This window comes from Pan paniscus, chromosome 9 (genome assembly GCF_029289425.2).
Source record: "Pan paniscus chromosome 9, NHGRI_mPanPan1-v2.0_pri, whole genome shotgun sequence".
NCBI classification, from domain to species: domain Eukaryota; kingdom Metazoa; phylum Chordata; class Mammalia; order Primates; family Hominidae; genus Pan; species Pan paniscus.
The window spans coordinates 2,930,252-2,955,500 of NC_073258.2; the positions used below are offsets into that span (position 1 = coordinate 2,930,252).

Here is a 25,249-nt window from a genome sequence, read left to right on the forward strand (position 1 = left end):
CATGAGTCCGGGGGCGGGGACGAAAGGCGGCCAGCAGCCCCACTGGGAGACCAAGGCAGGAGGGTGCTGCCGCTTCACCCTGAAGATGGCACGCGCACTCGGGGACATAGAATTAAGCCATGCAGTGCCCTTTCCGAAGGACACTGACTTCAGTGTGATCACAGCTGCAAAGCGAAGAGGACCCTCCCTCAGCGGGCAGGCAGGCTGGGCAGGGGGCAGTGTAAGCAGGGGCGACCCCACGGTGGGCAGCTGACCCTCCTCTGTGCAGGAGCCTGGTTAAGGGGGCTGGGATGGGCAGGGAACAGGGCAGGCCAAGCCTCTGCTCTTCCATATGGTGGTGGGTGTCTGTGGAGGGGGCAGACAGAGGGGTCAACAGCTGGTTACCTAGTGGCCGTGACCTGCAGGGGTGGAGGGAGGGCAGGCAGGGCGGCCAGGAGGAGGGGAGCTGCAGTAGCCTCAGGGCAGGGTCAGGACAAAGGCATGCCAGGGCTCCAGACACCGGTGGAGGCAGGTGCTGGGGGACCCAAGGCTTGGGAACCGGCCCAGGGCTGTCAGCCAGTGAACAGGCTCTCAGGGTCAGGACACAGATGACCGAGGGTCAGAGCCAGGCCTTGTGGTCTCCTTCTTAGGGACAGGACACAGAGGACCCAGGGCCAGAACCAGGCTTCGTGGCCTCCTTGCCTGCCCCAGAGGTGGGCCCGCCCATGCGAGTCAGGGGTCACAGGGCTGGGAACACAGAAAGTGGGGTGCAGGGGTGCCGCTGCCTGTGGACCCCCAAGGACCACTGCCTCGGGGCTGTAGGGCCATGGGTGGGCTGTGGCCTCCCCACCGGGTGACTCCCTTCCCTGACAGCCTTTCTGACGTCCCGTCACTCTGCTTGCTTTCTAGAGCCCTCCGGGACCTCGAGCCAGCACCTGGTCCCTTCACCTCCCAAGCACCCAAGGCCACGAGATTCTGGCAGCAGCTCCCCGCGGTGGTCGACAGACCTGCAGTCCAGGGGGCGTCGGCTCCGAGCCCTGGGCAGCTGGGGGCCTGGCCTGGGTGATGGGGTGGCTGCAGTGCCTGTCCTGAGAGCCCTGGAGGTGGCCTCAGGCCTGAGCCCTCGAGCCCAGGGACGTCCTGGCCCAAAGCCAGCACCAGATGCAGCAGCTAGACCTCCCAGGGCAGCTGAACTCTCTCACCCCAGCCCCGTCCCCACTTAATATAGCCCCCACTGCCAAGCTTGCCTGTGTTGGGGCCACGACTTGCCCACATATGTGGTCACAGAGCACAGAATACCTGGGCGGGTGTGTTGGGGGGTGGAAGGAGTGCCTGGCCCTGGGGAGGACCCTCTTGGTGGAGGGGAGTGGGGGACTGGGACCAGCCAGGGAGGCAGCAGAGGCTGGAACCCAGTTTAGGCCCCCAACTGGGTTTGGCCTGGGGAGGGTGGGTCCGGCTCCCCAGCCCTTCCTTAGGGCCAGGCTTTCCCGCGGGCACGGGGGTGGGGGGTGGTCACCCGAGCAGGCCTGTGAGAGGCCTCTCCTGCTAGAATTGGGCATGGCCGAGGGGCAGGGGCTGGAGCTGCGAGTCCACCACTCCCTTGCCGGCCCCAGGGTAAGAGCCACCTCCTAGACCGCAGTGGCCCAAGGTCCCAGCTGCTCGCCTGAGGCCGCCAGGGGTGCGGTCCAGGCCTCCCGTCTCGGGGGATCTGTAGGGTTCCCGCGCCGCGATAGGGCGGCCTGTTCCCTCCTCTTGGCGCAGGACGCCCCGGAACCCAAACCAACATTTCCAGCTCTCAGGTGTACAGAAATGCGGTTTACTTTGTAGGCCACGTTGGTTCAATAAATGATGCAGCGGACACAGCCCGCCCAGCCCCGGCGCCCGCCCGCGCCCTCCCTCGCGGTCCCGGCCCCGCTCCTCCGCCCCTAGGCGCCGCGGCAGGTGTCCGCGGTGACCGGCAGGCAGCTGAGGAAGCGGAAGCCGAATCTGCTCTCCGCCGTGTTCTGCACCGACAGGGCCACCAGGGGGCAGCTACGGTCCACGCTCTTCCGGCACACCTGCGGGGCGCGGGGGCTGAGAGGCGCGCGGGGCGGGGCGGGGACGGGAGGGGAGGGGAGCGGCGAGGAGGGGAGGGGAGCGGCGAAGAGGGGAGGGGAGGGGAGCGGCGAGGAGGGGAGGGGAGCGGCGAGGAGGGGAGGGGCGGGGAGGAGAGCGGAGGGGAGGGGACGAGGAGAGAAGAGGGGAGCTGACGGGAGGGGGAGAGGCGGGGAGGAGACGGGAGGGGAGGGGAGAAAAGAAGAGGAGAGGGGAACAGAGCGGAGGAGGGGGACGGGGGAGGGGCGGAGACGGGAGAAAAGGAGGGGGGAGGGGCGGGAGAGGAGGAGGACGGGGAGGGAGAGGAGGAGGACGGGGAGGGAGAGGAGAGGGTGCACCCGCAAGCGCGCACTCACCCGAACTCGGTGCTCTTTCTGGAGCCGACAGTCCTCCAGGCCCAGCCCGGCCTCTGCGGGAGGCGACGGCAGGGTGGGGTCACCCGGGATGGCGGGCAGGTGCTGCGGCGCGGGGATCTCGGGGTTCTCGGGCCGCGCAGGCCCCTCCCGCGCGTGGAAGAGCTTCCCCGAGCTCATTGGGGGCAGCAGGCCCCGCGTCCTGGTGGGGCGAGCGTCGTGAGGGCGGCGGCCGGCCCGGGAAAGGCGGCACTAGAGGGCTCCGCGCCTGGGGCGGGGCAGGGGCCGCGGGGCGTACTGGAGGACCAGGGGGCGGCCGGGGCGGGGCCTGGGGAAGTTGGGGGCCGTCCTAGCGCGGGGATACGAGGGACCGTTTCTGCTGGGTCGGGGCCTGGGGAGGGAGGCCAGATCCCGGGGACCCGCGGTCCCCACCCTGGTCTCCGGCGACTGACCCGGGGCTCCCGCACCCGGCCTTTGCGCAGGGGTCGAGGTGGGCGCGGCGGCTTGCGGGTGTCGGCGCCGGGCCCGGCCTCAGGGAGCGGGAAGCGGTCGATGGACAAGTCGGTGCCGTCGGCGAAGACCCTCGGGGCCGGAGTCTCGCGGCGTGGGATCCGGTGCTCACTGAGGACCTGCGGGGCGCGTCGGTCACCCCCACACCCCAGCCCCGGCCGCCCCACCGGGGGCCCGCACCGACCTCGCCCTTGGGGCTCAGGAGCAGCGTCGCGCAGCCGCGGATGGAGAGGAGGGGAACGGGCTCCCGGCTCGAGGACGCGCGCAGCGGCTTCTTGGCGCTGCGGGTCGTCTCGCCCCAGACCTGGAAGGGCGCGGAGCGGCGGGTGAGGGGCGTCCGGGCCGGGCCGTCGGGGCCGGGCTCCCGGGCCGGGGCGCACCGTGACGTGGTGCCGCGGGGCCAGCAGCGTGCCCGGCGGGAAGCGGTACAGGCGCTGCGGGAAGCCGCGCACCAGCTGCTTCAGCACCATGCCGCTCAGGTCGGCCGTGCTCTCCTGCGATGGGTTGAAGATGCGGACGAACTTCTCCCGGCAGCTCACAGCCACGATCTTCAGGCCTGTCGGGCTGGGAAGAGAGGAGACGCTGTGAGGAGATGCGGCCGGTCCACCCGCACAGCTGCGCGCCCCGCCCGGAAACCAGCTCCAGCCCGGCGCCGGAGGCTTGGGTCACTCGCCCCTTACCTCTGCAGGAGTTCCGGGCTCCAGTGGTCGGGGTCTGTGCAGGGCTGGGGCGACAGGACCGGCTCGCCGTGCCTGGGTGAGTGGGTTTTCTGGAGATCTAGAGAGAGCAGCGCTTTTGGGGAGGGGACCCTCGAATGGAGTCCCCACCGGCTGTTCCCCGTGAGGTCAGAACAGGCCTGCAGCGCCTGGCGGGGCAGGGAGCAGGGCCAGGGTCAGATGGGGCAGGAAAGGTGGCTGGACCTTGGGGGCTGGAGGACCACCTCCAGGGCTCTGAGTGAGATCACAGCTCTGAGAGGGTGGAGGGTGGGTGAAGGGTAACCAGGGGAGACCCGCCCCACTGCACCTTCTGAGTCCCTGCTGTAGCTCCCGGCCTGCACCAGCGCTTGCTCGGAGGAAGCGCGGTGGTCCCGGGGCGGGTGCCCTATCACCTGCACGAAGGAAGGCAGGCCCGGCCGGCAGCTGCTGGAGTCAGAGTCAGCGCCCCCTGAGCTGCTGGTGTTCAGACAGGGCAGGGAGCCCCACTCCACGGTCTTGTGATGCCGCTCGGAATACTTTCCAGAGGACTCTGGGCTCCCTGTGTCCAGCTGTGGCCAGGGCCGGGGCTGCCTGTGGACCACGCTCTGCTTGATGGCCACTCCAGCTCCAGACCCCAGCCCTGCCCCCGTCCAGCCTCACAAGGCAGTGCAGCAGGGAGCCCCTCTTGCCTCCCAGTACCCAGGCTCAGTTCATGGCAGGACAGTGATGGCCGCCTCAACCCCAACGCATTCTACAGATCAGAGAACGCGCATTGGAAGGTTTAAGAGACTTATCCAGGGACACTAAATGGTCCTTTAGTGTCCTGGGTTTTCACCTGCCAAGGTGAGCCCTCCCTTCTGGCCCCTGGGGAGTCCCTGCTCTGTGCAGTTACTTTTGCTTTGAGCTGGGCTCCATGTTGGTGAAGAGGTTGGGGTACCGGCGGGCAACGCTGTTCCAGTCCACGTCCTCCAGCCGAAAGCCCTGGCCAGGAAGCAAGAGGCACATGGTCCTCCCCTCCTGCAGGGCTCCAGATGCCAGACCACACACGTGGGAGGCCTAGCTCACCTCCCCGGTGGGGGCCTGAATGTTTTCAGAGAGGTCGCTTGGGTCCATCAGAGTCTCTGCTGTCACTACCTGCAAGAGGGGACCGGAAGCCAGTGGGCAGGGGCTGAGTGCTCCCCCACAGCACCTCTCCTCTTTGACCTCACCTGTGCTTTGAGGCCTCCTGATTCCTCCCTGCTGGAGCCCAGAGTTCCAGAGGCACCTGAGCAGGGCAGGCTTCCAGACAGGCCAGGGCGCCCCAGCAGAGGCACCCAACGAGATGGGGAGGGCTGGGGAGGGCAGCCTGGGGCAGGAGGGCTTGGGGGACAGGCTCACCTCCACACTGCCAGTCTGGGATCGTAGCATGCGGCCCACCCACGAGGAGCGGGCCAGCTGCAGGAGGCAGGACTTCTGCAAGTTCTGCAGCTCGGCCTCCATCTCCTGGAGCGTGCGAGTGGTCTGCAGCAGCCGCTCCTCCAGGTGCTCCTTCTCCTGCTCCAAGAGGGCCCGTGGTTCGTGGTGGGGGGGTGTCTTCTGCAGAAGGCCCCCAGGCCAGCCCCAGCCTGGCTCCCCAACACCAGGACCCTGCCCACTCCCTGTGCCCCTGTCTCACCCACTGGGCTCGCTCCTTCTGTTTCTTCAACTCCTGGGTCAGCTTCTGGACCTGGTTCTGCAGGAGTTTCTCCTGACTGTGGGAGCTCCTAGAGGAGGGGTGACCTCAGCAGCCCCCACCCTGCTCAGGCAGGGGTTCCTAATGTCAGGTCAGTGGCGAAGGAGGGGAGAAGGAGGGGCTCCACTGCCACCTTGGCCCCAAGGGCACACAGTACAGCCCCGCTGGGGCTGGCCAGCCTCCGGCTGGTCTGGGCAAGGATCTAGAACCCATCCACATGCGCAAGGTTAGGGTGGAGGCTATAGCGTGTTTACTTAGGATCAGGGTGGAGGGTCAGCGCCGGCAAGGATGAGGTTAAGGATCTGCCTCAGCGGTTGGGGTTGGGGTCAGACAGAAACCAGGAGTCCGGGCGAGGACAGGGCAGGGTTGGGTTGGGCTGGGGACTGTGCTGCAGACCTCTTGGGCGGAAGCCCCGCCACCTCTTCCAGGATGTGGCAGAGCCGGGCGTCCTCGCCATTCTGGACGGCCCACCGCAAGGCCTGGATCTCCAGTTCTCGCTGTCTCCACAACAGCCGCAGTGTGCGAGGGTCCAGGGACTCAAGAGCCAACCTGCAGCAGCAGCAGACCCTGCTGCTTACTCAGGCCGGGCCCTGGCCACCTGGCCCAGGAGGCTCAGCAGTCCTCCCTCTCCTCCTTACTGCGGGTCGGCAGAGCAGACCACCGGTGCGGGGTGGGGCGTGGTGTCTGGCAGGCATGTGGGAGTCTCGGGGGCTGCAGGTGCGCCTGCTGGAGGTCCCAGGTGACCACTGACCGACTCTTGCTCTGTGGGGGACAGGAGAGCCTCTTCCTCGGTTTCTTCAATCTCCTGGCCAGACTTGGGGGCCATTCTCAATGTTCTTCGGGAGCTGGGAGGGGTGGGGGGCCCCGTCTGCCGTGTGCGCCTCGTGTGGCCACACAGGTTGGAGCAGCCCAGGCGTCACCACTTACTCACAGAGCGTTGCTCTCTGAAGGGACCCACATGTGGGTGTCCACACCCGTGTGTTTCTGACCAGGCTGGGGCAGCACGTCACCACCCGACATGTCCCTGGCGTGTCCCCCTGCCACCCAGGTGCTGGCCCTTTGCCTGTGATGTGGTGTCCCTCTTTCTCTCTCTTGTCCCCCCAGCTCAGGGCCCTACCCCCAGCACTCACCTGAGGCCCGACCTCCAAGCAGGCCTGGGAGGGAAGGGCTGTATACCGTTGCCATGGATACCAGCACCCAGAAGGGGTGGGGCTGTTTGTTACCAGGAGCCTCCAGGGAGACCCCAGACCACGCCCCTGGGTGAGTTCTGGGCCAGCCCAGCCTGGAGGAGGTGTGAGAGGCTGAGCCACTGCTCAGCTTAGCGGGGGGGACCACTTAGTGACCAACACCCTGAGGGAGGCCCCAGCATCCCCCACCTAGCCTGGCAGCAGCAGCGGGATAAATAGGGGGGCACTGCTGCCTGTGAGCCAGCCCAGCATAGCCATGGGTGTGTGGGGGAAGCAGACAGGTAACAGTGACAAGCTGGGGACTGTGCTGAACGCTAACTGGCAATAGTACACTCCTGCCCACAGCCTGTTTTTAAATTAATAATTAATTCTTTAGAGACAGGGTCTTGCTCTGCTGTCCAGGCTGGAATGCTTCGGTGTGATGACAGCTCCCGTTAACGTCGAATTCCTGGGCTCAAGTGATCCTCCCACTTCCGCCTCCTGACTTGCTGAAACTACAGGCACCTGCCTCCACCGCCAGGCCCAGCCCACAGCTCCTTTGACCTCAGTGACAGGCACCTACCTGACCCCCAAACTGAAGCCTCACCTTTCCCAGCCGTCTCCACACCCTCTGGGCTACCCCATTACCATGACAAGTATTCCCTCTGCTCCAGGAGAAAAGCGAGGTCCCAGACCTGACCCATAAAACCCAATCATTCCAGCTTTCACCCTTCATCTCTGCAACTTTCGGCTACGTAAGGGCTCCCTGGGGGAGCACAGGAGACAGGCGGGCAGGAGGCCCACGCCCACAACTCTTTCTGAGCTGGGCAGAACAATCAATGGCCCACACAGCTGACCGCGAGGCTGCGGGGCCCTGGGCGGGACAGTAGGGTAGGGGGTGGAGGAGCGGCTTCCAGCCAGCTTCACTGTGTGCATGGCCTGACACTGGGTCCAAAAGGGGCAGGAAGGTGTCGGAGAAGAGCCTCAGCTAGAGTCCGGGCCTTCTCCTGAGCGGGCACCTCCCGCACCAGGACTCTGCGCCCGCCAGCTCCGCAGGGCTCCACCTCCCTCGCCGGGACTGGTGACCCTGCGACCCCGCGACCCCTGCGCGTCCAGACTACTGCAGCTATGGTAGGCCCCAAAGGCTGGCCCGGGAAGCGAGGGAAGGGGCTGGCCCCGCTGCCCCTGGACGCAGGCGGGGGTTGCGGGATCTCAAGCCAGAGACCCTTCCTGGGCGGGAACCCGCCACACTAGAAGGCTGCTGAGGAAGTCGGCCCAGGAGCGGGGCCAGACACCTACCCCGAGGCCTGCCCGCGGGCCGCGGCCACCGCATTTCCGCGTTTTTAGCGGTAGGGGGGAGGTGGGGGCGGGGACTACGGCTCGGCGCCCCCCTCCGACCCGCCCACACCTGTAGTCTCTGGGGGGGCGGGGCGCGGCGACGAGCCAATGGGTCGGGGAGGGGCGTGACAGAGGCAGCCAATGGGCGCGGGGGAGGGGGCGGAACGCCCGCGCTGAGCAGCCAATAGGGGTGCTAGGGGCGGGGCGTGCGGAGCGCGGGCCAATGGGGGCGCGGGGCCCGGGTGCGCCGCGGCGCTGGGGGCGGCAGGTTGCGGCGGCGCCCGAGCGGGTCCCCAGGCTGGCGAGCGCCCAGGTGAGCCGCGCCGGGTCCCGGGTACTTGCGAGCGCGGGGCGCGCCTCGAGCCGGCCGGACGCCGACTCCAACTGGGGAGAGTTTTCCGCGATGCCCGGACGGAGAGCGGGGGCGGCGCCGCACCTGCACCCGCCCTGCGGAACGGGGACGCCCTGGCTCCCGCCAGGCTGGGGTCGCGGCGCGGGCTTCGGTGCCCGCGGCGGGGACCGGGACTTTCGGGGCGAGCGCAGCGATTAGGCGGCAGCGGCGGGGCTCCCCGGGCTGGCGGGGGCTGCTCAGACCCGGAGTCCGCTCCATCTGCAGGGTCGAGATCTGGGTTGCGACCCCGAGCGCCTCTGCGGCCTGAGCAGGTCGGGGTGGGGCGTTCCCATGCCGGCGGCCGCGGGGCCTGGCGTGCGGGCGCCTCCGCGCCGCCTGGGGAGGGGGCAGTGTCCTCCGAGCCAGGTGAGGCGAGTAGGAAATCCTGGATCTGGTTAATGATTCGCCTTGTTCCGGGAGTGCGAGCGTGGCAAGAGGAAGCTGGTGAAGGGGGGGAGGATGCGTGCTCCGGAGGGCCGCCACCCCAGGAATGTGTGGCTGGCGGGTGGGGCTGGCACAGGAGGGTGGGGCCCGTGCGGAGGGGCGGCAGCCCAGCCGTTTCTAGGGCAGGCCAGGAGGATGAGGAGAGGAGGACCAGCCTGCGATAGGAGTAGGCAGGTCCTGACCCGGTGCCTGCGCCCTCCCCACAGGACAGGCATGTTGTTGGGACTGGCAGCCATGGAGCTGAAGGTGTGGGTGGATGGCATCCAGCGTGTGGTCTGTGGGGTCTCGGAGCAGACCACCTGCCAGGAAGTGGTCATCGCACTAGCCCAAGCAATAGGTGAGTCCTCTCGGGGTCAGGCAGGCCGGGCAGGTAGAGCTGAAGTGGGACCTGGTGGTCCAGCCCCATGGTCTCCCCCAAGGAGAGTGGGGCTGGTTGCTGATCCTTTTTGTCCTCCCCAACTCTTCAAGCCAGGTGGACAGAGAGTCGGGGGGACATAGGCTGACCTTCTCCTCTTCTTCCCAGGCCAGACTGGCCGCTTTGTGCTTGTGCAGCGGCTTCGGGAGAAGGAGCGGCAGCTGCTGCCACAAGAGTGTCCAGTGGGCGCCCAGGCCACCTGCGGACAGTTCGCCAGCGATGTCCAGTTTGTCCTGAGGCGCACAGGGCCCAGCCTAGCTGGGAGGCCCTCCTCAGACAGCTGTCCACCCCCAGAACGCTGCCTAATTCGTGCCAGCCTCCCTGTAAAGCCACGGGCTGCGCTGGGCTGTGAGCCCCGCAAAACACTGACCCCCGGGCCAGCCCCCAGCCTCTCACGCCCTGGGCCTGCGGCCTCTGTGACACCCACACCAGGCTGCTGCACAGACCTGCGGGGCCTGGAGCTCAGGGTGCAGAGGAATGCTGAGGAGCTGGGCCATGAGGCCTTCTGGGAGCAAGAGCTGCGCCGGGAGCAGGCCCGGGAGCGAGAGGGACAGGCACGCCTGCAGGCACTAAGTGCGGCCACTGCTGAGCATGCTGCCCGGCTGCAGGCCCTGGACGCTCAGGCCCGTGCCCTGGAGGCTGAGCTGCAGCTGGCAGCGGAGGCCCCTGGGCCCCCCTCACCTATGGCATCTGCCACTGAGCGCCTGCACCAGGACCTGGCTGTTCAGGAGCGGCAGAGTGCGGAGGTGCAGGGCAGCCTGGCTCTGGTGAGCAGAGCCCTGGAGGCAGCAGAGCGAGCCTTGCAGGTGAGCCCGGGGACCTGATCCCCTGTCACTCCCCCACCCCTGACATGGGCAGATACGGGGGTCACAGGGTCCCACTCGGGAGGCAGGTGAGCCCGGGGACCCGATCCCCTGTCACTCCCCCACCCCTGACATGGGCAGATACGGGGGTCACAGGGTCCGACTCGGGAGGCAGGTGAGCCCGGGGACCCGATCCCCTGTCACTCCCCCACCCCTGACATGGGCAGATACGGGGGTCACAGGGTCCCACTCGGGAGGCAGGTGAGCCCGGGGACCCGATCCCCTGTCACTCCCCCACCCCTGACATGGGCAGATACGGGGGTCACAGGGTCCGACTCGGGAGGCAGGTGAGCCCGGGGACCCGATCCCCTGTCACTCCCCCACCCCTGACATGGGCAGATACGGGGCTCACAGGGTCCGACTCGGGAGGCAGGTGAGCCCGGGGACCCGATCCCCTGTCACTCCCCCACCCCTGACATGGGCAGATACGGGGCTCACAGGGTCCGACTCGGGAGGCAGGTGAGCCCGGGGACCCGATCCCCTGTCACTCCCCCACCCCTACATGGGCAGATACGGGGCTCACAGGGTCCGACTCGGGAGGCAGGTGACCCCGGGGACCCGATCCCCTGTCACTCCCCCACCCCTGACATGGGCAGATACAGGGGTCACAGGGTCCCACTCGGGAGGCAGGTGAGCCCGGGGACCTGATCCCCTGTCACTCCCCCACCCCTGACATGGGCGGATACGGGGGTCACAGGGTCTGACTCGGGAGGCAGGTGAGCCCGGGGACCTGATCCCCTGTCACTCCCCCACCCCTACATGGGCAGATACGGGGCTCACAGGGTCCGACTCGGGAGGCAGGTGACCCCGGGGACCCGATCCCCTGTCACTCCCCCACCCCTGACATGGGCAGATACGGGGGTCACAGGGTCCCACTCGGGAGGCAGGTGAGCCCGGGGACCTGATCCCCTGTCACTCCCCCACCCCTGACATGGGCAGATACGGGGGTCACAGGGTCTGACTCGGGAGGCAGGTGAGCCCGGGGACCCGATCCCCTGTCACTCCCCAACCCCTGACGTGGGCAGATATGGGGGTCACAGGGCCCGACCAGGGAGAGTGCTCCCTCCGGAGCACAAGGGCTGTGGAGCCCAGTGGCTGTGCCTCCTAAGGGTCTCATGTGTCCTCAGGCTCAGGCTCAGGAGCTGGAGGAGCTGAACCGAGAGCTCCGTCAGTGCAACCTGCAGCAGTTCATCCAGCAGACGGGGGCTGCGCTGCCACCGCCCCCACGGCCTGACAGGGGCCCTCCTGGCACTCAGGTCGGAGTGGTTCTTGGGGGAGGCTGGGAGGTGAGGACCTGGCCCAGCCCCACTCCAAGCTGACTTCCCAACCCACAGGGCCCTCTGCCTCCAGCCAGAGAGGAGTCCCTCCTGGGCGCTCCCCCTGAGTCCCATGCTGGTGCCCAGCCTAGGCCCCGAGGGTATGTCTGTGCCCCACCTCCCCCTGGGGCACTGGGCCCTCCTGTGGCTGCAGCCACCTCAGCCTGTGTCCTCCCGCAGTGGCCCCCATGACGCAGAACTCCTGGAGGTAGCAGCAGCTCCTGCCCCAGAGTGGTGTCCTCTGGCAGCCCAGCCCCAGGCTCTGTGACAGCCTAGTGAGGGCTGCAAGACCAGCCTGCCTGGACCACAGAAGGAGAGTCGGCGGTCACAGAGGGCTCCTCCGCCAGGCAGTGGGAAGCCCTGGGTTTGGCCTCAGGAGCTGGGAGTGCAGTGGGGGACTGCCCTAGTCCTTGCCAGGTCGCCAGCACCCTGGAGAAGCATGGGGCGTAGCCAGCTCGGAACTTGCCAGGCCCCAAAGGCCACGACTGCCTGTTGGGGACAGGAGATGCATGGACAGTGTGCTCAAGCTGTGGGCATGTGCTTGCCTGCGGGAGAGGTCCTTCACTGTGTGTACACAGCAAGAGCATGTTTGTGCCACTTCCCCTACCCCAACGTGAAAACCTCAATAAACTGCCCGAAGCAGCTTGAGTGTGTGCGGAGGCTGCGCTGGGCAGGGTCTGAGGTCTTGAACTTGAGCCTCCACGGGGTGCCACTGAGCAGTACCCTGACACACCTGGAGCTCACCACAGCTGGAGTATCTGAAAATAGGATCCCTCAGGGTGCTCAGTAGGGCCCAGGGCTGGGGCTTCCTGAGCTCCACATTCCATCTGCTCTGCCTCACCTAACCCCAGGGGCTCTCCTGTGAGGGCCCCAGCCTGGTGGGCCTGCTGGTTCAGCCTGGCCTAACTGTCCCAGGCGTTTGTCTGGACCCCCTCCCACCTGACTCTCTGTCATGTTGCCTGTGCCCCGCCAGCGGCAGGAACTGAGGACGCCAGGACAAGCTAGACCCGCCCGTCAGGTTTACTGAGAACTTGTTGGGGTGGATCCCAGACTCAGGTCAGCCAGTCCCAGGCTGCTTCACCACCCCAGGGAGGGTATGGGTACCAGTGGGCAGAGGCTGCCTCCTCTTCTCCAGGTGGGTGTGAAATGTCTGCTCTGAGCTTGCAGCTTTGAAATCAGGGCAGGGGCCAGGCATGGTGGCTCACGCCTGTAATCCCAGCACTTTGGGAAGCTGAGGCAGGTGGATCACCTGAGGTCAGGAGTTTGAGACCAGCCTGGCCAACATGATGAAACCCCGTCTCTACTACAAATACAAAAAATTGGCCAGGCGCAGTGGCTCATGCCTGTAATCCCAGCACATTGGGAGGCCGAGGCAGGTGGATCACAAGGTTAGGAGATCGAGACCATCCTGGCTAACACGGTGAAACCCCATCTCTACTAAAAATACAAAAAATTAGCCGGGCGTGGTGGAGGGTGCCTGTAGTCTCAGCTACTCGGGAGGCTGAGGCAGGAGAATGGCGTGAACCCGGGGGGCGGAGTTTGCAGTGAGCCGAGATCGCGCCACTGCGCTCCAGCCCGGGCAACAAAGCAAGACTCTGTCAAAAAAAAAAAAAAAAAAAAAAACCGGGTGTGGTGGCATGCACATGTAATCCCAGTTACTTGGGAGGCTGAGGCAGGAGAATTAGGGAGGCAGAGGTTGCAGTGAGCTAAGATCACTCCACTGCACTCCAGCCTTAGTGACAGAGCAAGACTCTGTCTCCAAAATAAAAAAAAAAATTGTGTCCACAGCCCAGCCCCTGCCTGGGCCCTTGGGCTAGCTGTCACCTCTCCTGGTTCTAAGGGTAAGCCATACACTCCCAGCTCCAGGATCCATGGTTGGGGTTGGAGAAGAGATCTTTTGTGTTGAGCAGAATGTGGAGGACCCCTATACCTGGGTACACTTTGGGAAGCCGAGGCGGGCAGATCACAAGGTCAGGAGATCAAGACCATCCTGGCTAACATGGTGAAACCCCGTCTCTACTAAAAATACCAAAATTAGCCAGGCGTGTTGGCGGGCGCCTGTAGTCCCAGCTACTCGGGAGGCTGAGGCAGGAGACGAGCGTGAACCCAGGAGGCGGAGCTTGCAGTGAGCCGAGATTGGGCCACTAACTCCAGCCTGGGCGACAGATCGAGACTCTGTCTCAAAATAACAACAAAAAACAACTCACAATGTTTAAGAAAATTTATAGATTTGTGTTGGGCTGCATTCAAAGCTGTTCCATGGGCCGACAGTTGGACAAGCTTGCTCTAGATCATGGGGTCTTTGTGCTCTGAGAATGGGCGAGTTTGGGATGGACTCAGTTTTCTCTTGGTTGGCCCTGGATCTGGATCTGGTGCTGCCCCCTTTCTCTGGAGCACACAAAGGGAACAAGAAGGCCTGAACTTGGGCAAGGAAGCCATCCACAGGGCTCCCCAGAGGCCAGGGCCACCAGTGCAGAGGCAACTCGGCTTGGTTATTTCTTGCCTGAGGCAGGGAACAGGGAATGCAGGGAAGCCAGGCAGCAGCAGGAGGCTCCAAACGCTGGTGTCAGCAAGCCGGAACCCCCACCTGACTTCACTCCTGTCTGCCCAGCTCACAGTCGCCTGTCCCTGGGAGGTCCTTGGGGCCTGGACCTGCCTGACCTGTGGCCCCAGAAGGGGCTAAGCCCAGAGTCACATGGGATGGAGCCTGGAATGCATAGGCCAAGTGGGTTGTGCCTGGGCAAAGGCCTGGGATATGAGGGGCCTACTCCTCCATCCACAGCCCCGACCCACATTCTGGAGGGATGGTCGTACCTCTGTGACCAGCCCTCCGCACCGTCACATAGGCCAGCAGGGGGCAATGCCAGGTGCCATCCAGAGCCCACCCCCATGTCCTCCCGGGGGTCATGAGCTCTGCCCTACGTACCCCAGCCCCACAATGGGAAGGAGGCATGGAGCTGGCAGAGCATGTGCCACGCCGTCCGTGTGTGTGTTTCTGAGGAACTCCTGTTCACTCTGAGGCCACTGCCTAGGTGCCCGTCCCTGGTCTGCTGCTGCTGGCTCTGATGAAGCTAACCCGCCTTCTTCCCCACCAAGAGGGTGTCCCAGCAGCAGCTATGTTCTGGCGGGGGGGGAAGGCGGGGAGCCTTCCTCCTCACTGGCTGTTTCATTTTTTTATTTTTTTGAGGCAGAGTCTCTCGTCAGCCAGGCTGGAGTGCAGTGGCGTAATCTCGTCTCGCTGCAATCTCCACCTCCCAGGTTCAAGCGATTCTCTTGCCTCAGCCTTCCAAGTAGCTGGGATTACAGGTGCCCACCACCATGCCTAGCTAATTTTTGTATTTTTAGTAGAGACGAGGTTTCACCATGTCGCCCAGGCTGGTCTTGAACTCCTGATCTCAAGTGAGCGATCACCCGCGTCCGCCTCCTGAAGTGTTGGGATTACGGGCGTGAGCCACCACACCGGGCCTCTCACTGGCTGTTTCAGGTGAACCAAATCCCATGGCCCCAAAAAGTGGCCAGAGTGCTTCAGATCACTCAGCAAACCTTTGAGTTGCTGAAAAGTTTACTTTTGAGTTTTAAACTGTACTTTGAAAAGTATATTGTGAACTGTGCTGACATGAGGAAAGGCTGGGCTCCCTGAAAACATCCAGTTCCACAGCAGGGCGGGCCCAAGCCCAGCCAATCCCCAGGCAATGCAGGGCAGGGATCCCACCTGGTATAAGTACGGGCAGAGGGCAGAGCCAGGCTGTATCGAGGGGCGGCGCTGGGACCCTCCTCGCCCAGAGTTCCTACTCATCCCCAGCACAGAAGTGCTCTGTAGGGCCAGCTGAGGACACCCCGGTTCACTGAGGGTGGCCCACAGTAAGTCGCCGTCTGGCAGTAAGTTAGCTCTGCAGGTGTGGACCCCAAGACCACACACAGCCTTTCTCAGGTGTAGGTCCTGCCAAGCCTCACTTCGCAGTGGTGACAGGCAACCCCGTCAGGGCAGGGAGCTTCCAAAGGCCAGTCCGAGTCCATGCCAGGCGTCCACTAAATCTGCCTCTCCCTCTCCAGCGAGCAGGTGCAGCCCTCAACTCCTGCAGGCCTGGGGAGCGGGGACAGGGCCTGTAGGCTCGGACACGACCCGGTCCTGATTTTAACAGTAGACTTGAGAAGGCAGGCTCAGCAGACAGGCTGCTGGAGGATCCACCCGCTGTCTCCCGCAGTGGCCCCACTGAAGCGGCAGAAACACACAGAAGCACCAAATCTGTCACTCTCTTCCCGTAGAAAGTCCCCAGAGGTGGCCCTCCGGAGAATGGTCCTGTTGGCTGAAGATATGACCACACCTGTGCCTGCCCAGGGCCACCTTCAGCTTGGCAACAGGAACTCCGCACACTGGTACCCTGGACACACAAGGAAAAGAAAGTTCCCTCCAAGAGGGTATCTGGCCTAGCCTCAGCCCCAGCAAGCGGAGGGCAGCAAAGCCCCCGAATGATTTCTATTACCCCCACCCGCCGTCCCTGCTGGCCAGACAGGCACACCCCGTCCATAGGGCGCCCCCTCCCCACGGTATCCAGCTGCCCTCGCGTCCCCGTGTGGCCGCTCGCCTGCCCGCCAGACCCGGACACGGGGCCAGGAGGGTCGCGCTGCCCAGGCACAGATCAGCCGCTGTCACACGCACAGTGGGTCTGGGGCAGCGCAGTGTGCGGTGGGCAGGGGCTGCCCTGCGCCTGGAGGGACTGCCGGGTGGGCGGGCGGAGGGATTGACCCCACCCCCGTCCCCTCCAACTTGGGCGTCCGAGCCCCGCCGCGCCTGCCCAGCCCGACCCCCCGCAGCCCCCGCGGGAGGGCGGCCTCTGAGGGGCGCCCCGCCCGCCAACCTGGGATCTCTCGCGCGTCACCTGCGACCCCGGCGCGGGGCCGTCGCCGGCTCTCGGCCCAACTTCAGCGGCGGCCGCAGGCACCCTCTCGCCCCCCGGCCCGACCCGACCGGCCCCGGGCCCCGCGGCTCCACGCCCAGCCCCGTATGCAAATGACCTGGTCCCTCAGCCAATGGTCGGCCTAGCCGGGCCCGCCCTACCGCAACGCAGCCAGTGGGCGCGAGGGGGGTTCGCGACGCCCCGCCCACCGCCGCGCGGCCCTTCGCGGGCGAGGCCGGCGCGTTCTTTTCTGCACGTCTGCCCGGGGAGGGGCGGCACCTGCCGGGCGGGGCCTGTGGGGCGCCAGCTGCGAGGGCGCGGCGGGGCCAGGGCGCGTCCCCCGGCCGGGCGGATGGTACGGCCCGAGGTGGTCCTCCTCCCGCCGCGCGGTGGTATGGCCCGGGCTCGCGGGGCTTCCGGGCTGGGCGTGGGGCGCAGCCTGGCGACGGGTCCTCCGCCCGCGGGTGTGCGTGGGGCGGCAGGGCCGGCCGGGAGCTGCCCCTCTTCCCGCGGCGCGGTGGTACGACCCGGCCGCCTCCGTGCTCCGCACCCGCGTCCCGCGGGCCGCCCCCCCGAACCCGCTGGGCGCCCGGCGCACGTATCCCGGGCCGTGACCCGGGTGGGGCCTGCGCGGGCCTGGACACGGCGTCCTCGGGACGCACGCACCACCCCCCGGGCGGCTTGGGGTTCCCAAAGGACGCCCGGGTCCGTCCTGCTGGCGAAGAGGGGGCTCTGGCTCTGCCTGGTTTGCCTGGCGACCCCCACGGGGCGCCCTTGGGGGCTCTGGGTTCCTCCTGCGCGCTCTGTCTCCGCGGAAGTCTCTGGAGCCTGGAGGGGGTGCCGCAAGGGCTCAGGGGTCCTCGCAGCCCTGTGCCGGTCTTTGAGGGGACGAGGCGAGAGAATCCTGTCTGTGCGCTGAAAACGTGTAAAATCAAAGGAGCCTTGACGGTTTGACCTTCGTTAGGACTCGCAGGGCCAGCTTCAGACGTGGAAGTATCGGACTCCGGGGTGGGGCCCCAAAGTGGCAGCCAAAGGAGATTTGGCCGCCGGCCCCCCTTGGCACTGTCACCCTGGTCCTCGGCCCCGGGCCGTCTCCCCTCAGCTCCCTGGCCCTAAACTCACCGCCCTGCTCTTTGTCCTCCCCTGGCCCCATGACCTCCCTGCCTCGGCATCCGCGCAGGCCTGGGCCGCAGCCTGCCCCCTGCCCCAGCCCCGGCGGCGAAGTGCTGGGGCCCCAGGGAGCTTCCGAACCAGCCCATGTCCTCAGGGGCTTGAAGGCTGGGGACAAAAATTCAGATGCAGAGTCTGGTGTGACTCAGACATGATCAGCAAGACATGACCGAGGTCTTGCTGACCCCTTGACCCTTGGCCCCCAATAGAACCGAGTGGCTCCTTGCACCTGTGGCTGCCTGTGGATGGGGAAGGTGCCCAGAGGATCACGGAGCCACTCGGTTCTATTGGGGGTCAGGGGTCAGCAAGACCTCGATCCTGTGGGTCGTGAAGGAGCCTCTAAGAGTCAGTGGGGTCCCTGAGAAGGCCCACGTCTTCATGGCAGGGCAGAGGCTCCTAGGGCAGTCAGACTAGGGGACAAGAAGGGGCAAGAGGACAGGGCAGCTCTGTGTTCCTGTCGTGCCCTGCTGACGTGAACCCACTTCTGCCCCCAGTCCTGCCAATTTCATAGGCACCTTTTCTCAGCATCTGTAGTGAGTGGGATGGTCCCTCCGCCAAAAAGAAGATATATCCACATCCTAATACCCAGGCCTCCTAAATGTGCCCTCATCGGGAGAAAGCATCTTTGCAGATGTCATTAAGGGAAACATCTTGAAACGAGATCATCCTGGACTTTCTGGGTGGGCCCTAAATCCAATGATCAGTGTCCTTATAAAAGACAGGGAAAACAGGCCGGGTGCGGTGGCTCCAGCCTGTAATCCCAGCACTCTGGGAGGCCGAGGTGGGCAGATCACCTGAGGCCAGGAGTTTGAGGCCAGCCTGGCCAACATAGTGAAACCCCATCTCTACTAAAAATACAAAAAAATCAGCCAGGCATGGTAGTGTGAGCTTGTAATCCCAGCTACTTGGGAGGCTGAGGCAGGAGAATCGCTTGAACCTGGGAGGTTGGCAGTGAGCTGAGATCACGCCACGGCACTCCAGCTTGGGCAACAGAGTAAGACTCTGTCTCAAACAAACAAACAAAAAACACAAAAAAAGAGAGAAGGCTGGGCACGGTGGCTCATGCCTGTAATCCCAGCACTTTGGGAGGCCGAGGAGGGTGGATCACCTGAGATCAGGAGTTCGAGACCAGCCTGATCAACATGGAGAAACCCCATCTCTACTAAAAATACAAAATTAGCCGGGCGTGGTGATGCATGCCCGTAATCCCAGCTACTCGGGAGGCTGAGACAGGAGAGTCACTTGAACCTGGGAGGTGGAGGTTGAGGTGAGCCGAGATCGCGCCATTGCACTCCAGCCTGGGCAACAGAGGAAGACGCCGTCACAAAAAAAAAAAAAAAAAAGGCCGGGCGCGGTGGCTCACGCCTGTAATCCCAGCACTTTGGGAGGCCGAGGCAGGTGGATCACGAGGTCAGGAGATCGAGACCATCCTGGCTAACATAGCGAAACCCTGTCTCTACTAAAAATACAAAAAATTAGCCGGGTGTGGTGGCAGGCGCCTGTAGTCCCAGCTGCTCGGGAGGCTGAGGCAGGAGAATGGCGTGAACCTGGTGGGCGGAGCCTGCAGTGAGCAGAGATTGCGCCACTGCACTCCAGTCTGGGCGACAGAGCAAAACTCTGTCTCAAAAAAAAAAAGGAGAGAGAGAAAGAGAAAAGAGACACAGACACAGAGGGAGGCCATAGGAAGCCATAGCCAAGGAACGCCTGGAGATGAAGCTGGGAGAAGAAGGACCTCCCCAGATCCTCAACAAGGAGGGTGGCCCTGCCAGCCTGGATCTGACTGCTGGCTTCCAGACTGAGAGAATGCCTTTCTGTTGTCTAAGGGATCTGGTTTGTGGCCGTTTGATATGACAGCCCTGGGACACACAGACACCTGCCTTCCCTAGGTAGAGAATGCAGCCCTGCCTGTCCCTCCCCCAGCTCTGAGAGTTTTGACTCCTTTGTTCTCTCCCCACCCACCTCCTCCAGCCACCCCTGCCCCTGCCTCCCCCAGGCATCCACCTGGCTCTGGGGCTCCCTGCTGCTGGGAGTGGGATGGGTCTCAGCAGGGGGTGATGACTGGGCTCATTGCCCACCGAGCCCTGTATGTGCACACGGACCTGATGGCGGGGTGGGGGGCAGGGGTGGGAAGGGGCTGGGCTGGGCCCTCCGGGATAAGCTGGCCTGGAGGGACAGAAGCAAGGGAGCTCCCAGCCCAGCTCCATCCTCCCGTGCACGCCAGGAGCATGCACGCCATGCTTGTGTCTGCAAGGGGCAGGGGCAGCACATGGCAGTGTCGACCAGGAATCTGGCCGGAGCCTCAGAGTACAGGTCTGTGTGAGGCTGTGTGGGCAGGATGCACATGTGTGCACACTGACACTAGCAGGTGATGGGGGTTGGGGGGTGACCCGTCAGTGTACGGGGGAGGTGACAGTACTGATGAGGGGGCTGTATACGGGAGGTGTCTGCCTGCTGGTGTGTGAGGCATCTATCCACGTGCGAGCAGGTAAGGAGTCATTTTATGTCAGGTGTGTGGGTAGTGGTGGGGGTGGGAATCAGTAGGTTGGAGGTATTGGTATGTGCCCCTGCTCTCGTGCTCTCAAGTACCACCTATGCACAGTTTGGGCCTAGTTTGGCTCTGGGCAGCTGCCTGGAGATACTTCTCACACCTGAGCCTGAGTGCTGTCTGACATACCTGGGTTGGTTGTGCACTGACCAAGGATTATGCTCACTGAGGACATCCTTCATGTCTCCATGCGGATGTCTGTGTTTATTTATTTTTTATTTTTTTGAGAGGGAGTCTCGCTGTCGCCCAGGTTGGAGTGCAGTGGCGTGATCTCGGCACTGCAGGCTCCGCCCCCTGGGGTTCACACCATTCTCCTGCCTCAGCCTCCCGAGTAGCTGGGACTACAGGCACCCGCCACCTCGCCCGGCTAATTTTTTGTATTTTTTTTTTAGTAGAGACGGGGTTTCACTGTGTTAGCCAAGATGGTCTCGATCTCCTGACCTCGTGATCTGCCCGCCTCCGCCTCCCAAAGTGCTGGGATTACAGGCGTGAGCCACTGCACCTGGCGTTTATTTATTCATTTATTTATTTTTGAGACAGAGTCTCACTCTGTCGCCCAGGCTGGAGTGCAGTGGCGCGATCTCGGCTCATTGCAGCATCTGCCTCCCAGGTTCACGCCATTCTCCTGCCTCAGCCTTCCGAGTAGCTGTGACTACAGGCACGCATAACCATGCCCAGGTAATTTTTGTAGTTTTAGTAGAGATGGGGTTTCACCATGTTGGCCAGGTTGGTCTCCAACTCCTGACCTCAGGTAATCCTCCTGCCTCAGCCTCCCAAAGTGCTGGATTACAGGTGTGAGCCACCGCGCCCAGCTTTATTGTTTTTGAGACATGGTCTCACTCTGTCACCCAGGCTGCAGTGCAGTGGTGCCATCGCGGTTCACTGCAGCCTCAACCTCCTGGTCTCAAGCAATCCTCCCACCTCAGCCTCCCGAGTAGCTGGGACTACAGGTGTGCACTACCATGTCAGGCTAATTTTTTAAAATTTGTTGTAGAAAGGAAATCTCACCATGTTGCCCAGGTTGGAACTCCTGGGCTCAAGTGATCCTCCCGCTGTGGCCTCCCAAAGTGCTGGGATAACAGGGCAAGTGCCACCGTGCCTGGCCTGGGTGCATGTGTTTATTATGACAATTACCAGCAGCCCCCCAGGCATCCCGTCCTCCTTCCCAGGAGCCTCGGCGTGTCTGTGGATGCCCCTGCATCTGGTGTCCAGCAGGCAGGCACGTGGCACATGCAAAGGTAGGGGAGGTGCCTGATGCAGGGCAGAGGGCGGTCCCGCAGCCCGCTGATCACACTGGACCCCACCTGAGGCGTACCTATCTCATCCTCACAGTGACCTAAGAGGTAGGCCTGAGCACCCACATTCCTGTTTCACAGCCAAGGACACGGAGGCACACAGAGGTTGAGAAACAGACTGAAGTGCGTGAGTTCAGGTGGCTGGCCTGGGTGACCGCCGTGACACCCAGCCCCTCCGGCCCACCGAGAGTAGATTGCTCCAGAGTCCTCCTCAGTCGTCGGCACCATCCACTCCTCCTTCCTGCAGGGGCATTTTCAGAACCCGTAAGTGCCTGTTATTTCTCCCATTGCAAACAGAAAACTGTGGGCGAAAGATTACCTAGGTGCCGAAGCAAGAGACTGAAGGCACAAACTGTTTCAGTATAATAAAGAAAATAGAATAAGAATAGTCCTAATACAAATTAGATACAGAGATGATCATGGACAATTATCAATCATTATTATAAATATTAGTAATTAGCTTTTAATATTACTCTTTGTGGCATTACTAATATAATCTAGGAATAACAGGCGGGTATAGGGTCAGGTGCTGAAGGGACATTGTGAGAAGTGACCTAGAAGGCAAGAGGTGAGCCCTCTGTCATGCCAACATAAGGGCCGCTTGAGGGCTCCTTGGTCAAGTGGTAACGCCAGTGCCTGGGAAGGCACCTGTTACTTAGCAGACCGTGAAAGGGAGTCTCCTTTCCTTGGAGGAGTCAGGGAACACTCTGCTCCACCAGCTTCTTGTGGGAGGCTGGATATTCTCCAGGCCTGGCCGCAGTCATCCGGAGGCCTAACCCCCTCCCTGTGGTGCTTGAATGATCACACTCCTTGTCCACTTTCATGTTCCTCCCGTACTCCTGGTTCCTCTTTGAAGTTCGTAGTAGATAGCGGTAGAAGAAATAGTGAAAGTCTTAAAGTCTTTGATCGTTCCTCTAAGTGCAGAGAAATAAATGCTGACATATGCTGCCTTCTCCCTTTGCTTCGGCTGCCTAAGAGGGAAGGGCCCACTGTCCTATGATCACGTGACTTGCTTCACTTTATCACTTAGAAGATTCACCCTCCTTACCCTGTCCCCTTGTCTTGTATGCAATAAATAATCAGCGCACCCAGGCGCTCAGGGCCACTACCGGTCTCCACGTCTTGATGGTAGTGGTCCCCCGGGGCCCAGCTGCTCTTTATCTCGTGTCTTTATTACAATCTCTGGTCTCTGCACACGGGGAGAACACCCGCTAAGCCCCCGTAGGGCTGGACCCTACAGAAAACCACACCCCTCTCTTGCCCTGCTCCTTAGTTACCTCTACCTTTACCTTCCCCTTTGCAGCAAATTGACCTGAAAGAGAAGTTGGTGTTCACAGCCCCTGCGTGCTCTCTGCTCACTCTCCAAACTCCAGCCCCTGGCCCCAGCGCTGCTGGCCCTCGGTGAGTCGCAGTGACCCACCCTGCTGCACCCAGGCTCCCTCCCCCGCATGTGTGTGCACGCCCTCTCTGGCTTCCAGAAGCCTCTCTCCTGGTTTGTCCTCCGGCCCCCACCCCTAGCACCCCTGTGCCCCTACCTAGTCTCCTTTGCAGATTCCAAACCTCTTCAACTTGGAGTCCCAGGGTTCAGGCATTGGTCCCTAGCCACACCCCACATGCGATTCCCACATAGTTCTCTTCATCCAGTGCAGCCTCTGCCCACTGCATCTCCTCTGACACGTCCCATTCCCCCAAGGGCGCTAGATAAAGGGGCACCTGCGGACACACACGCTGAGGCTCCTGGGAAGGAGGACCGACCGCCTGTGTTCAGCTTACAGCCCCCGACCTCCATCTGTCGCTGCTCCTCGGGGGCTGCTGGTAGTTGTCATAATAAACACAGACACCCACGATGAGACGTGAACACGCTCCTCAGTGACCATCCTTGGGCAGTGCACAACCTCCCCAGCCATGCCAGCCCGCGCTCAGGCCTCCCCCGTCTCTCCGGCGTCGGTTCTCAAGCTCGTCCTTCCCCGCCTCATTTCTCCAAAAGTCCGCAGCAAATCCTGGCAACTCCGCCTTCAGCATCTACCGGGAGCGGGCACTTCCCACACCTGCGCAGACCCACCCGGGCCCCAGCCCAGGCAGCCCCTGCACGGGGAGCCCGCGGGTCTCTGGCGCCCGCTCGGGACGCCTCTCCAGCGCTCCCCGCAGAGCGGCCAGGGGGTCTCGCGAGTCCGCGCCTGCTCGGGATCCCCGGAGCCTCCCCTGGTGCACTGCAGCCACGCAGGCCTGCGTCCCGAGGCCCACACGGCTTCTGCGCGGCATCCTCAGGACGACCTGGAGCCAAATCCACACGGGACGGCACAGCAGCGTCCTGCCGAGCCCGCCTCGTCCGCCAGCGCGCGCGATTCACCGCGCCTGCTGCGGGACGGGCGGACGCGGGGCTGGGCTGGAATAGCCGGCTCACGGAGGGCTCTGGCAGTGTTTGGTCAGAGGAGCGCGGCGCTGGTAGCAGGCGACGCCAGGACTGTCCTCCCCAGGTGCTCCCGCCGCGCGCGGAGCTAGGGAGGAGCTGCGGGCGGGGTTGCGGCGTGGGGGCGGGGCTGCGAGGGTGGGGGCGGGGCTGCGGAGCAGAGGGCGTGAGGCGGGGCTGCGAGGGAGGGGGCGGGGCCGTGGGACGGCGGTCCCGAGGCAGGGCGGGGCTGCAGACGTGGGGGCGGGGCTGCAGACGTGGGGGCGGAGCTGCGGGCGCGAGGCGGGGCGGGGCTGCGGGGGAGGGGGCGGGGCTACGTGCGTGGGGGCGGGGTGGGGCTGCGGGCCCGACGAGGGACGGGGCTGCGGGCGTGGGGGCGGAGCTGACGTACAGGAAGCAGCTCCCATTCGCTCTGGGCGGTGGGCGGAGATTCGGGCGGTACCAGCTCTCCCGGCCGCGGGGGGGACGGCCTGGACCAGCCCACGGTCGCGGGTTAAACAGTACGAGCTCTTCCAGGATATTGGTCTCCCCGGGCGGCAGTCTTGGATTAAACAGTGTTTCCAAGGTGGAAGGGAGGCCGTTTGAACGCCTCGAGACCCCCGGCTGCAAGGAGTGGCCCGCTTCCTCACTTCAGTCATTTCTTTCCCGCTCTGGTCTCAGTGGTTCCAGTCAGCGAGCAAGACGGAGGAGCCCGGAAGAGGCGCCGTGCACTTCCGGGTCGAAGAGCGCACGGCGGCGGCAGAGGCGGCTGCGGCGGCGGCCGGGCCTAGTAGTGACTCTCGGTCGGGCAGCGGCGGCGAGCGCTCGCGAGCGGCTGCGGGACGCGAGGTTTCCGGGTAAGTGCGGCGGCCGCGCCGGCCCTGGGGGCCCTGCTCCTCCGGGCCGCGGGCCGCCTGTGGGCGCCACGCGCTTTGTCTGCGGCCTGCACCGCGGGGCGAGGCCTGCGCCGCGCTGGCCGCGGGCCGGGAGGGCGGGCGGGCGCGCGCGCGCTGGGAGGCCCCGCCGAGACTGGGAGGCCCGTGGCCTGCGGGCGGACGTCCTGGGCTTGCGAGGACGCGGCGAGAGCCCACCCGCCTCGCTCTGTGGCACCCACGCCCGTGCCCCCTGCGAGTCCGCCCTGCCGCGTTTGGGAGAGAGCTGTGACTTCGTTGCCTTGTGTCCAGCCCCTGTGCATGGTTGCCGTCGTGGGCTTCTGGCCTTGTCTGCATGTCCACAGGCCTGTGTGGCTGGCGGTTTTCCTATTCCTTAACTGTTGCAGTCCTCACAAGAGCCTCTCAGGTGTAGGCATTGTTCCCGTTTTACAGATGAGGGGATTGGAGCCCAGAAAGGCTAAGTAACTGGCCAGCGCCGGCAGCCGGGGATCCGCGCCAGCCCCGACTCCTACCATGCTCCTTTTGACGAGGCTTGTGTTGCCCCTTCTTCGGAGTTTATGTGCTTTACTTGTTTCGACAACAGCAGAACAGCAGTCAGCTGGGTGAACCACGTTCTGGCCAGTGGTCAATGGACAGGCTCTGAGGCCGAGCTGAGGTTTGACTTCGGGTTTGGCATACTTGATCTCTCTCCTGGACCATCCGGTTTTCTTTCTTATTGGAAGAATGTTAAGTCAGAGTACTAGTGGATGGATGACACCTCAGCATCATGGCCATGACAAGCCTG

At 63.9% G+C, this 25,249-nt stretch overlaps 4 protein-coding genes, 1 long non-coding RNA gene and 1 other non-coding gene across 46 annotated transcripts in view; 3 read left to right on the plus strand and 3 right to left on the minus strand.

Moving 5' to 3' along the window:
* Positions 1–1,837, plus strand: part of LRRC56 (leucine rich repeat containing 56) — a 45,984-nt gene extending 44,147 nt beyond the window's left edge. For all 18 annotated transcript variants that reach the window (XM_063607995.1, XM_034931819.3, XM_063607991.1 and 15 more), the window contains one exon: positions 889–1,837. In XM_063607995.1, coding sequence (XP_063464065.1) covers positions 889–1,202 — 314 coding nt within the window. In that variant the 3' untranslated portion in view covers positions 1,203–1,837. The remainder of the gene's footprint in view (positions 1–888) is intronic.
* Positions 1,838–1,895: 58 nt separating this feature from the next.
* Positions 1,896–6,594, minus strand: LMNTD2 (lamin tail domain containing 2). The gene is made up of 14 exons (XM_055093891.1): positions 6,473–6,594; positions 5,981–6,104; positions 5,739–5,891; positions 5,286–5,373; positions 5,009–5,164; positions 4,697–4,765; positions 4,524–4,612; positions 3,960–4,222; positions 3,617–3,713; positions 3,317–3,500; positions 3,121–3,240; positions 2,859–3,055; positions 2,430–2,628; positions 1,896–2,036 (listed from the first exon to the last, which is right to left on the minus strand). Exons 1-14 carry the CDS (start codon positions 6,525–6,527, stop codon positions 1,905–1,907), a joined length of 1,926 nt encoding a protein of 641 aa, XP_054949866.1. The 5' UTR covers positions 6,528–6,594; the 3' UTR covers positions 1,896–1,904.
* On the plus strand, positions 6,468–11,919 carry RASSF7 (Ras association domain family member 7). Of its 9 annotated transcripts, XM_055093905.2 has the most exons (7): positions 6,472–6,602; positions 6,906–7,639; positions 8,888–9,018; positions 9,205–9,902; positions 11,087–11,215; positions 11,294–11,376; positions 11,456–11,919. In XM_055093905.2, exons 3-7 carry the CDS (start codon positions 8,895–8,897, stop codon positions 11,541–11,543), a joined length of 1,122 nt encoding a protein of 373 aa, XP_054949880.1. In that variant the 5' UTR covers positions 6,472–6,602; positions 6,906–7,639; positions 8,888–8,894; the 3' UTR covers positions 11,544–11,919. The 9 variants fall into 9 exon arrangements, with proteins under 9 accessions (XP_034787717.1, XP_054949880.1, XP_008975942.1 ...); XM_034931826.3 differs by having other exon boundaries at positions 6,468–6,602; positions 6,932–7,639; positions 11,294–11,919; XM_008977694.5 differs by having other exon boundaries at positions 11,294–11,919.
* A 1,562-nt stretch (positions 11,920–13,481) lies between these two features.
* LOC117974821 (uncharacterized) lies at positions 13,482–16,737 on the minus strand. Its single transcript, XR_004664942.3, has 2 exons — positions 16,135–16,737; positions 13,482–15,657 (listed from the first exon to the last, which is right to left on the minus strand). It is a non-coding gene; the product is annotated as an uncharacterized LOC117974821 (long non-coding RNA).
* Positions 15,916–15,975, minus strand: MIR210 (microRNA mir-210). The gene has a single exon (NR_163111.1). It is a non-coding gene; the product is annotated as a microRNA mir-210 (primary transcript).
* A 4,827-nt stretch (positions 16,738–21,564) lies between the features above and the next one.
* The window catches only part of PHRF1 (PHD and ring finger domains 1), a 39,268-nt gene continuing 35,583 nt past the window's right edge, over positions 21,565–25,249 (plus strand). For 6 of the 16 annotated variants that reach the window (XM_055093911.2, XM_055093921.2, XM_055093910.2 and 3 more), the window contains exon 1: positions 21,565–24,429. The gene's annotated coding sequence lies outside the window, so the exon portion shown is untranslated. The remainder of the gene's footprint in view (positions 24,430–25,249) is intronic. The other 10 variants (XM_055093916.2, XM_055093917.2, XM_055093918.2 and 7 more) reach the window with 4 other exon arrangements.